The sequence below is a fragment of the Lepidochelys olivacea genome (assembly GCF_965140295.1).
Source record: "Lepidochelys olivacea isolate rLepOli2 genome assembly, chromosome: 4".
Taxonomy (NCBI): domain Eukaryota; kingdom Metazoa; phylum Chordata; order Testudines; family Cheloniidae; genus Lepidochelys; species Lepidochelys olivacea.
The window spans coordinates 101138270-101150065 of record NC_140414.1 but is presented as its reverse complement, the minus strand read 5'-3'; the positions used below and the strand labels follow the sequence as shown (position 1 = coordinate 101150065).

At 42.9% G+C, this 11796-nt stretch overlaps 1 protein-coding gene across 2 annotated transcripts in view; it reads left to right on the top strand.

Annotated features, from left to right (window-relative positions):
• The first annotated feature begins 1093 nt into the window (after window positions 1-1093).
• GUF1 (GTP binding elongation factor GUF1) overlaps window positions 1094-11796 on the top strand; it is a 47323-nt gene continuing 36620 nt past the window's right edge. Inside the window, exons 1-5 of one of the 2 annotated variants that reach the window (XM_084627244.1) lie at window positions 1094-1115; window positions 1577-1899; window positions 5700-5811; window positions 7375-7523; window positions 7784-7864. In XM_084627244.1, the coding sequence (XP_084483370.1) occupies window positions 1109-1115; window positions 1577-1899; window positions 5700-5811; window positions 7375-7523; window positions 7784-7864 (672 nt within the window). In that variant the 5' untranslated portion in view covers window positions 1094-1108. Of the gene's footprint in view, window positions 1116-1183; window positions 1378-1576; window positions 1900-5699; window positions 5812-7374; window positions 7524-7783; window positions 7865-11796 lie in introns of those variants that run through there. The other variant, XM_084627245.1, reaches the window with a different exon arrangement.

The following is an 11796-nucleotide window of genomic DNA, read 5'->3' as shown; positions in this document are numbered from 1 at the left end:
AAAAGAAAAGGAGTACTTGTGGCACCTTAGAGACTAACCAATTTATTTGAGCATGAGCTTTCGTGAGCTACAGCTCACTTCATCGGATGCATACCGTGGAAACTGCAGCAGACTTTATATATACACAGAGAATATGAAACAATACCTCCTCCCACCCCACTGTCCTGCTGGTAATAGCTTATCTAAAGTGATCATCAGGTGGGCCATTTCCAGCACAAATCCAGGTTTTCTCACCCTCCACACAAATTCACTCTCCTGCTGGTGATAGCCCATCCAAAGTGACAACTCTACACAATGTGCATGACAATCAAGTTGGGCTATTTCCTGCACAAATCCAGGTTTTCTCACATCCCCCCCACCCCCAGCAGGAGAGTGAGTTTGTGTGTGTATGGGGGTGGGGGGGATGTGAGAAAACCTGGATTTGTGCAGGAAATAGCCCAACTTGATTGTCATGCACATTGTGTAAAGAGTTGTCACTTTGGATGGGCTATCACCAGCAGGAGAGTGAATTTGTGTGGGGGGGTGGAGGGTGAGAAAACCTGGATTTGTGCTGGAAATGGCCCATGTGATGATCACTTTAGATAAGCTATTACCAGCAGGACAGTGGGGTGGGAGGAGGTATTGTTTCATGTTCTCTGTGTATATATAAAGTCTGCTGCAGTTTCCACGATATGCATCTGATGAAGTGAGCTGTAGCTCACAAAAGCTCATGCTCAAATAAATTGGTTCGTCTCTAAGGTGCCACAAGTACTCCTTTTCTTTTTGCTAAAATTGACAAAGTCCACCCTGCTCTCAGCCTGGCTGCTGACAGGGCTTCCCCCTTGGAAGTGGGCTGCTCCCCGCCTGGCTGCTGCCCAGGCTCCCCCCTCGGAGTTGGGCCACTCCTGAGAGCGCGGGCGGCGTCAGGATCCCAGCAGGGAACGGAGGGGCGGGGGCAAACCAGTGGGGAGCCAGGAGCCCCAGGGGCAGCCCGGCTCTGAGGGGCGCGGGAGGAGCTGCTGCACGCGGGAGAAGCCAGGCTCGCAGCCCGCCGCACTGTCCCTCTTTGGAAAGCGAAAACGGCCCCGGTGGGGACACGCCCCACCCCCAGAAGGCGGCTACTGCAGGCATGCGCAGTACGTTGCCCTCACGGAGGTGGACGGACGGCCGCGGGGTAGACGTGCCCTGAGGGGCAGGACCAGGAGAAAGGGCAGCTGCTTCCCCCACCGCCCTTAAAGCCGACTCCGCGCGTGCGCAGTTGCTACAGAGGCCGCTGCCCCTCCTGGCCCCCGGCTCGCCCTTGTGCTTCCGGGTCAGCCTCTCACCGGCGCGCGCGCAGGGGGCGGCCTGGGACTGGGGCTTTGGCCCCGGGCAGCGACTGGCTCGTGCGGCTTGGCGGTGAGAGCCCCCCGCGGCGACCGGCCCCGGCCCCGGCCCCGGCCCCGCGGGCGCTGCGCCAGCCGTGCGGGGCTAGCAGGGAGCGGCTGAGCCGGGCCCCCGGGACAGGGACGCGCTGACAAGCCGGTGCGGCTGGCCGGGGAGCGGGCTCGCGCCGCTTGGCCCGAGTGTGACTCTGCTCCCGTCTCTCCTGCCGCAGGCTCCCGCCGCTGCCCCTGGGCGGGGCAGGTCCCGCTGAAGCTTCCCCTGGATGGATCCCGCCGCTCCCCTGAGCCGGACGGAGCGGAGGCGGTTCTGCGGAGCCCGCGGCTGAGCCCCGCGTGGCCGCTGCCTCCGCGCGGGCTGCGTGTGATCCCTGCCCCTCGGGACAGCATGTTGTCGCTTGTGACCAGGGCAGCGGGGGTCTGGGGCAGGCTGCGGCGCGCTTGTAGCGGTGCTGCTTTGTTATGCCCTCAACCGTGGATGGAAAAATGCCCCGCGGATCATGTTGTGTTCTCCAGTCCCTATAGTTCTCATAAGAAGGTGATGAGCTTTTTTTTTTGTTGGAAATAGATACAATATTTGAAAACTAGTACTACTGTAGGGTAGGGGATGGAAATCCCTTTAACCCAAGTGGATGTCTCCTTGGCCCTTTAACTTTTATTTCTCCTCTTAGCAAGAAGGCCTAACTCACGCTGTTTGCGAGGATTAACCCCTGTTTGCATTTAATGCATACATCAGACAGAGTGAATTAAGCCTTCCTGTTAAGCAGTGTTCTCAAGCATTTCTATGTTGTGACCCCTTTTCCTATTTAGCAGTATGGGATAGGCAAGATGGCTGCGACTTGCTGACATGTTCTTGACACACCCCTCCCCCAGCATGAGAAGACTGGTCATAAAATAATTACAGGAACAGGTTTCAGAGTGACAGCCCTGTTAGTCTGTATCCGCAAAAAGAAAAGGAGTACTTGTGGCACCTTAGAGACTAACCAATTTATTTGAGCATGAGCTTTCGTGAGCTACAGCTCACTTCATCGGATGCATACCGTGGAAACTGCAGCAGACTTTATATACACACAGAGATCATGAAACAATACCTCCTCCCACCCCACTGTAAATCTAGGTCACTTAACAGTACTCACTGCCAATAGCAGGGATTTCTGTGCATATTCAGTGGCCAGCATCTGCCTTTCTCCTCCCTGACCCTGGTTGTGTATAAGCCCTGGTCTACCTCAAAACTTAGGTTGACCTAGCTATGTTGTCCAGATTTTAAGCCCTGTGAAATATAGTTAGGTTGACTCCCACAGTAGACACAGTGAATCGATGATCTAGCTGCTGCTTCTGAGAAGTATTTAGCTATATTGACAGAAAAAAAAAAACGTTTACATGGACCTATGAAGTGTCTATAGCTGCACAGCTGCAGCACAGTAGTTGCAGTGTAGATTTGGAATGTTTTAGTAAGGAGTTGCTATTTGTGGTTCCTGGTTCAATTTCTTGTGTTGTTTTAAAAAAAAAAAAAAGTTTATTGTCCTTAGTAAGAGAACAAGCAGGAACATCAAGGAAATTTGAGTATTTTCCATACATAGTAGCTGGGATGGTTCATGCTCCCTCCCTTCCCCAGCTCAGAAAAAAACAAAAAAACCCACACAACTCAAGCTTTTACTTTCATGAGGAAGAGAGTGGGGAGTCTTCATCATTGGGCTGGCACTGCTATGTATATCTGTGTTCTGTATTTTCACCCTTAACTTACATCAGTTCTAGTAAAAGGTGGGTTATGCTACGTTCTTACAACTGTCTCAGCTCTAGTCACTGATCTTGCAATACTTCCATAAACCTTCAGGATTACATCCTGAATAGTTGATTATCTTGATGATGATAGGTAATTTTATTTGTACAAATTTAAATAAATGTAAATTGTACAAAATATGTAATTGTCACCCCACGGAAAAAGTATCAAGCTTTGTATTTTTCATAAAAAGTGTGGTATGTCCAACATTTACAGCAAACTTAATGACTGATCTAGCACCTTTTAAAAATTAAGGTGGCTTACAAGAATGTAACAAACAAACCGAATTTCATTGGAATACAGCAGAACGGTATTGAGCTGGCATTTTTGTAAGCATAACTATGGTCAGTTCACTGCTTCAAAAGATAGTGTATTCATATCAATCATTTCCCAAAAATGTTGTTTTGGTGCTTGCCTATTTTCAGTCAGTTGGATTTTAATGTTTGCTCTGGTTCTAAATAAAGTTTGAAACTCAACTGTGTCTAATGGTCTGAGCTCAAATTGGGAGCTAGGTACTTGAGTCCTAATTGTGGCTCTGCCACTCACTTGCTGCTTGGGCAAGCTCACCTATGTTTCCCCATCTGTAAGATGGGAACTCTTACTGAACTTGTGGGTATTTGAGGTTTGATTAGTCAATATTTGCATACTTTTAAAACAAAGCAGAGTGCTAGTATTACCATAACTTAAAAGGCTCCAAAATGTTTGGCAATAGACATGGAAGGATAGCTTATCTATTTACTGTTCTGAGTTTTTTGTGCATTCTTTCCCTTTTAAAGAACAAACAAAAAGAGGTCCCATTATTTCTGCTGAACATAGTGTGATAGCATATTGCAGCAGCAATATTGCTTTTTTGCTTCTAACAGTACTCTAATTCAGTGCAGTTGGAGACTAAGCAGTCCCTGAACAGTGCATGAGTTTTGTTTTTTTGGGGGGAAAAATGAGTTACAGCATGCATAACAGTGCCTGTTACATGGCCCAGAAAATGGCCTATATAGGAGACTTAGGATCTGATCCTGCAGTCTTTATACGGATATCACCCATGGAAGTCAGTGGGAGACTTTTTTGCCTAAAGATTTACATAATTGGGTTCTGAGACTCAGTTGCGCAATCTTTATAGCTGAACGAAGGCTAAAAGTCAGCCACAGAACAAAGTTTGCTTCAGAAATTTATAACATCCCTCCAAAAAGGACTTGATTGGCCACTTGATGTACTTACATGGCCGGCTGGCATATTCACATTCTGCAGAATTTAAACGTTTATTAAGGTTAAAAAAGTTGTAAATGTATTTTCTAAATGTAAGCATTTATACACTGTTTTTCCTGCATCTGCAGATAGTTCAAAATAACTGTTAGGTGTTAACACCCCACAACTCCAGTTAAACTTATTGGGATGTTAATACCGAAGACTGTCACTTTAAAAGGCAGCATTTTATTTTGCAAGTATTAGCAGATAGGATGGGGAAAGGGTTGGGTGGGGGTAAATTGCTGCAGGAAAGCAAATATAGATGCGAGAAAGAAGCAGAGGAGGCAGTGAACCAAAGTAGTATGAGGAAGGAAGAGACAGAAATAGGAGGGATCATGAAGCTGAGCATATTTTCTTGCTGAATGGGTCAATAAAATATTGACTAATTAACGAATCTTAATACGTAGCGGCATAGTCTTCCCTAAGTCTTTGCACGCTACCTGCTGATATTAGTGAGAGTTCCACTTTGGATTGCTCATATGCATGCCTCAGTTTATATCCTGGTTCTCCCTACAGCTAAAAATGCAATTCAGTCCGCTCCAGGAATAAGTTTGACATTCTTTGACTAATATATAAAGAGGGTCATAAGTAAGGACCGTGTCCAGATTTTTTTTTTTTTTTGGTTTAGGTGACTTGGTCCTCTTCTGTCTGTCACCTCGTTCCAACTTTCTACCTCCAGTGCCTGAACTGGCGAGTTGGTGACCAGTCTGTCTTTGAAAAGCTATTTGTGTGTCTTTTCTTTGCCCTCTAACTCTCCTTCCTCTTGGTAGTTTAATAGAATTGATACTTAGTAATTATTGGGGGAATGGTTCCGAAAAGACTAATTGTGTAGTGGAATTAATTGCTCAGGTTACACTTGCAGCTGGAAATGAAACTTCACAGAATGAAAAGGTGAGCCATAGCATAATCTCAATTACCTAGTGTCTGAAACACTTGCACTATTTACCCTATTCCCTAGCTTGTCCTCAGAATTATTTTAGAATGCTTAAACATGTGCAAAGCTGCTTCAAAATACTCTATTTATGTTTTTGTCCCAATAGAACATTGAATAGATTTAATGGTAGCTGTTCATGTACTAATCTCACAAATGTTTGTACAAGTTACTGAAACAGACTTCAGTGGCAATGCAAACCCTGATGGGGAAAGGAAGAGGAGATGGAGGAGAAGTAACGATGAAACTGTTTTTCAAGTTCCAAAAAAACAAGGGAATGAGGAGTTACTAGTTTCATGTATACAGTATCATTCTGCACCCTGGTTTGTGAAATTACACCCTAATCTGTTTGTGAATAGGAATCTCTACATTTTATGTTTTTCAGGAAAAACTGGATACGTCTATATTTCCTGTTGAAAATATTAGAAATTTCAGTATCATAGCTCATGTAGACCATGGCAAAAGCACTCTAGCAGACAGGCTATTGGAAATTACAGGTAAGCATTGTGATTAGACATGGTGTTTTTAGTTATCTGTACTTCTTATGTGGGCAGGCACTGTGCAGACTTCCTAGTACAGTTCTACCACAGCATCTCTAATATCCATGCTGTTCTAGTCCTGGGCTTCTCATGTACATACACCATCAGTTGTACAGCAAGATAGATTTTGGTGTATTGCAAAATAATCTCAACTAGACAAACAAACAATAAAACGAGGAGGGTGGAAAAGAACCAGGGAGGGGATGTGTTGGGGAGTGGGATGAATAGATTATATTTAGAAATGTAGTGGTCTCTGTGCAACTCCTGACAAACAATAAGTAGGTCAGTACCTACAATATTTATTGTACTTATTGTCAGAGTTTGAAGGGCATAGAAAATTTTGGGCAGTCAGAAGGGGACTGTTAAAACCTGGAAATTAAGAGAATGGTTTTGAGGGGTAAAATTTAACACAAGTACTTCAGGGTCATCCCTCCCATTTCGATGGTGGCAGATATTGCTGACTGACTTTGGAGCAAAAAAGTCTTTTGTATGTTCTTGTGAAAATGGAATGGTCAGGGTAAGGTATGTGTCACATACTTTATAGCTTGGTGTACTGGGCTGAGATGTGGGAGATCCAGGTTCATCGCTCTTCTCTGTCTGATTTAGTTCTTCTCTCTATGTGCCCCAGGCTCAAAAACATTCCTGGCAAAATTTTGTGGAAATGCTACATATCTACAAAATATTTAGGCTTTAACAATATAGCACGTTACACAGAAATTTCATTTAGATGAAAATGTTTCAACCTGCTCTAGTTCACATCACTCTTAGGAACAAGTAGTGGACCTTGTTTCATGATTATGGCGGTGTAGCTTTAGTGAAATCAGTATGGCTATATTATATTCTGGGTGAGTGTATGCTGGGAATGCACACCCATTTGTTGACCTGTCTCTGCAGTGTGCACATTAAGAATTCAGTGCAGATCCTGTGGGGTCTCTGCTGTTATGCAGATCTGCTGACTGTTTCATGCCCGAAGTAGAAAAGGTGCAAGTGGCAGAGATGCTGCTTCATTTGTGAGGTTGGATTTCTAGTAGACATGAAGGAAGTGTGCTGCTATTGAATGATCCAAGGGGTAAGAATTCCTTCGACCCCGACCCCAAAGGAACTCCCAGGCTATGGTCTGGAGTATGATTTATAGGTCTTTAGCCTCCCTCAGGGTGTCTGTAGCTTCAGAAACATAACACTGCATCATTTCACATTACAAGAAGTTATTTTTGTAATCACAAGATCTTGAAACTTTTATTTTAATCAAAAGCTTAGATTCTGCATAAACTGATGGATAAGCCCCACTCATGAAGGAAAGTGTCCTGTGTGCCTTTGGAAAGTGGATTTGTCGAGCTTTGCTCTTACATAAAGTCACCATTTAAATCTATATTTAAATTTTGGGGAAGGAATCGTTTCCCCTTGGATCACTCAGTAGTTTGCTATGGTCTGTATTAGAAACTATTATACTCCTTTTAGATAGTGCAAAATTATACTTGCGTAAAATAAGATCCTAATTCAATTTTTAAAACGTGTTTTTAGGAACAATTGCTAAAACTGACCAAAATAAACAAGTGCTGGATAAACTGCAAGTGGAACGGGAAAGAGGGATCACAGTTAAGGCACAGACTGCATCTCTCTTTTACAGTTATGAAGGAATGAACTACCTCTTAAATCTCATTGACACACCAGTAAGTTAAGTATTAAATATTGCTAAAAATCATATGAACCCTAAATGTCCTTACTTTAAAATACTCTTACTCTTTTTAAATGTTAGGTTTGCCCATCATTCTGTGCTATTAAATTTGTAAATTAATCCTGAATATTTTTCCTCCACAGGGGCTTGAGCTGATGTGTTAATATCATACAGATGAAATCAACCAGACTCCTACTGCAAATGATTCTAGTTAAAGTTGTACTTGGTGTTTTAAATACCAATTTTTCTTCACAGGGTCATGTAGATTTTAGCTATGAAGTATCACGGTCACTGTCTGCCTGTCAAGGTGTCATTCTTGTAGTGGATGCAAATGAGGTAGAGTTCCAAATTCTTATGTTCTGCGTAATAAAAAGTATTACCTTATGAGGTTTCCTAAGTCGCTTAAACTTCCACTTTTTTGTTACCCTTTGGAAAAAGCGCTATTGCCACCTCAGCAAAGAATGAGAAAATGACTTAGGAAGTACCAGTTAGACATGCGCCTGTGGATATGCTAGTTCTATGAAATGAACATGTAATAAGCTTAACCAGTAATATTGCAGGATTCGTCCCCTGCTTCCTACAAAGTGCTGAACTCATCCTCTGGGCTGTTGAGTGCCTTCAACTCCATTAAAGTCTGTGAAGATGAAGGCACTCAGCTTCTTCCAGGAAGTGCTCGGCAGCTCACAGGATAAAGCCCCCAGAGCCAAGTTGATTCTGGAATTCTGATGCAGTAACAATGCAAATCAGACCAGTGTAAGACAAGTATACTCATTTTGTTTAGTTTTGGGATACAGTCAGCAGCACTTCAAACTGTTAGATTTTGAATTTAAAATTTTGCTTTGGGGAGCAACTCTATAGTATACGATTGCTAAAAACTATACTAGTTAACTGGTAAACTAGTATACTAGTTTAGCTATACTAGCTAAAAATATAACTCTGGTATTTGTGCCTCTTCAGAGGGCCAGAATAGATATCTAGTAAACAGTTATTTTCAGGAAAATTCATCTTGTTAAAGCAACAGGATATCAAATAACATTAGATGTTGCTATATTTCTGAAAGTGGACCCAAGTCAGTAGTTGTAGGCAGGTAAATAGTGTTAAACTGTGTTTGTTTAAACTTTAATTTCAAATAGGATGTGCAGTTGAAACCTGAAGTGCTTCCCAATAATGGAGCTATAGAACACTGAAATGAGATTGATTTGTACAATTATCTGTCATACTTTATATTGAGGTTTCATTTATAAATAGTTTATAAAGGGCTAATGATTATTAGCGGTTATAACCATGTTTCAAACATTAATATCTGCAAACTAAGTGTATTCTCTGCCATTATTCAAATCATTTATGAATATATTGAATACATAGATAGTGAATTATGATATTTTTTGTCTTATCTATCCCTTTTCTAATGGTTCCTACCATTCTGTTTGCTTTTTTGCTTGCAACTGCACATTGAGCGGATGTTTTCAGAGAACTATCCACGATGATTCCAAGATCTCTTTCTTGAGTCGTTACAGCTAATTTAGACTATTGCTTTGTACGTGTAGTTGGGATTATTTTTTCCAGTGTGCACTACTTTACACTTAACACTGAATTTCATCTGCCATTTTGTTGCCCAGTCACCTAGTTTAGTGAGATCCTTTTTAAGTCTTTACAGTCAGATTTGGTCTTAACTATTTTGAGGAATTTTGTATTGTTTGCCACCTCACCACTCACCCCGTTTTCCAGATCATTTATCAATATGTTGATCAGCACAGGTCCCAGTACAGATCCTTGGAGGACCCTGTTACTTACCTCCCTTCATTGTGAAAGTTGACCATTTATTCCTATCCTGTTTCCTATCTTTTAGGCAGTTGCTGATCCATGAGAGGACCTTCCCCCTTATCCCATAACTGCTTATTTTGCTTAAGAGCTTTTGGTGAGGGACCTTGTCAAAAGCTTTCTGAAAGTCCAAGTATGCTATATCCCCTGGATCACCTTTAGCCACATGTTTGTTGATCCCCTCAAAGAATTATACTAGATTGGTGAGGCATGATTTCCCTTTATAAAAGCCATGTTGATCCTTTCCCAGCATATGTTCATCTAAGTGTCTGATGATTCTGTGTTTTTGCTGTAGTTACAACCTGTTTTCTTGATGCTGAAGTTAAGCTTACCAACCTGTAATTGCTCCCCGCTGGAGCTTTTTTAAAAAATTGGTGTGACTTAGCTACCCTCACGGGGTCACTCACCACACTGGTGCCGCCTCCTTGGGCGTCTCAGGAATTAACTCAGTCCTAGAGGGTGCATCCTCAGGTGGTGGTGGCTCTTCCATCCTCTCCTCCAAATGCAGACCCGTCACGGCTCCTTTCTCTTGGCATCTGCTTCCTGGCACAGCCCTCCGGCCATGTCAACAGCTGGTCCCCCCAGGGGACTCCAACAAGAGTCCGGCCACTCCTCACAGCGACTTGGCAGTCCACAGCTGGGCCGCTCCTTCCTTGCTAGCACCCGGCCATCCCCGGTACTGGTCTCTCTGTAGCCCTCTAGGATGCCAGTCTTCTCCCTAGGGCTCCCTGCAGTAGACTAACTCACTCTGGTCTGCAGCTTCCTTTTATATGGCTGGCTGGGCCCTGATTGTCTGCAGCCACTGCCCGAATTGGCTGTTTCCTCTGCAGCTACTCCTTTGGCTGCCTGCCACTCAGCCTGGTTATCTGGCTGGTCACAGAAGCTGATTTAAGCAATAGGCTATGTAACACAGTAGTTCTGTAATACCATGTTAGCATTTCTTCAGAGCTCTTAGGTGGATATCAGCTGGTGCTGGTGACTTCTTATTGTTTAAGTTATCAATTTGTTCCCAAGCCTCCTGTATTGACACCTCAATCTGTGACTGTTCCTCAGATTTGTTACCCAAGACAACAAATGGCTCTGCTGTGGGGATCTCCCCACATCCTCTTCAGTGAAGACCGATGCAAAGAAATCATTTAGCTTCTTGCAATGGCCTTGATTTCCGTGAGTGCTCCTTTAGCACCTCAATCATCTGGTGACCCCACTGATTTTTGGGCATGCTTCCTGCTTCTGGTGTACTTAAAATTTTTTTGCTCTTAGTTTTTCTGTCCTTAGCCAGTTGCTCTTCAAATTCTTTCTTGGCCTGTTACCTTATACTTTTATGCTTGACTTGCCTGATTTTATGCTCCTTTCTATTTTCCTGAGTAAGATTTGATTTTCAATTTGAAAGGATGCCTTTTTGCCTCAGACTGCCTTTTACTTTGCTGTTCAGCCATGGTGGCATTTTTTGGTTATTTTATTGGGTTTTTTGGTTTGTTTGGGGTTTTCATTTAGTTTGAGCCTCTATTACAGTGTTTTTAAGTAGTCTCCATGCAGTTTGCTGGCATTTCACCCTTATGACTTTTCTTTTTAATTTCTGTCTATGTAGCTTCCTCATTTTTGTGTAATTCCCCTTTTTGAAGTTAAATGGTACTCTGGTGAGGGTTTTTTCATTCTCTCCCCCCAGGATGTTTAAATTTAATTACTGAGCGGTTCAGCTATATTCATCTTGTCAATCAGATTCTCTGTTCCATTTAGGATTAAATCAAGAATTGCTCCTCCTCTTGTGGGTTGTAGGACAAGCTGCTCTAGAAACAGTCGTTTATGGTGTCAGCATCCCTTCCTTAGGAGACATAATTGAAACCTGTTACTGTCGGGTTTTCTGTTTTTGTAGTCCCTTGAATCTCCCTGAGCATTTTACAGTCAGTCATCATCCTGGTCGGGTGGTAGGTAGTATATTCCTATTGCTATACTGTTAGTGTTCAAGCATGGAATTTCTATCCTTAGAGATGCTATGGTACAGTTTGAGTCATTTAAGATTTTTAGTTTGACTCCGTGCTTTCTTTCACATACAGTGCCACTCCCCCCACCAGAATGACCTACTCTGTCATTTGTGTATATTTGGTATCCTGGGATTACCATGCACCATTGATTATCTTCATTCCACCAAGTGTCCGGGATTTCTGTTACATCAATATTTTCATTTAATGCCAGGCATTCCAATTCACCCATCTTAGTACTTTTAGACTTCTAGCATTTGTATATAGGCACTTGTACATTTTGTCAGTATTCAATTGCTTGTCTTCATGTGTGATGTTTGAATGGAACTGTTTCTTTTGACTGTTCCACACTAGCTCCTACCTGTACTTTATCAAAATCTTTCCTATCCTCTTTACTTGGATATAGAGTTCCCCCTTTAATAAATTCATTCGTAAATAGGGTGACCAGATGAAACCAACAGAATACTG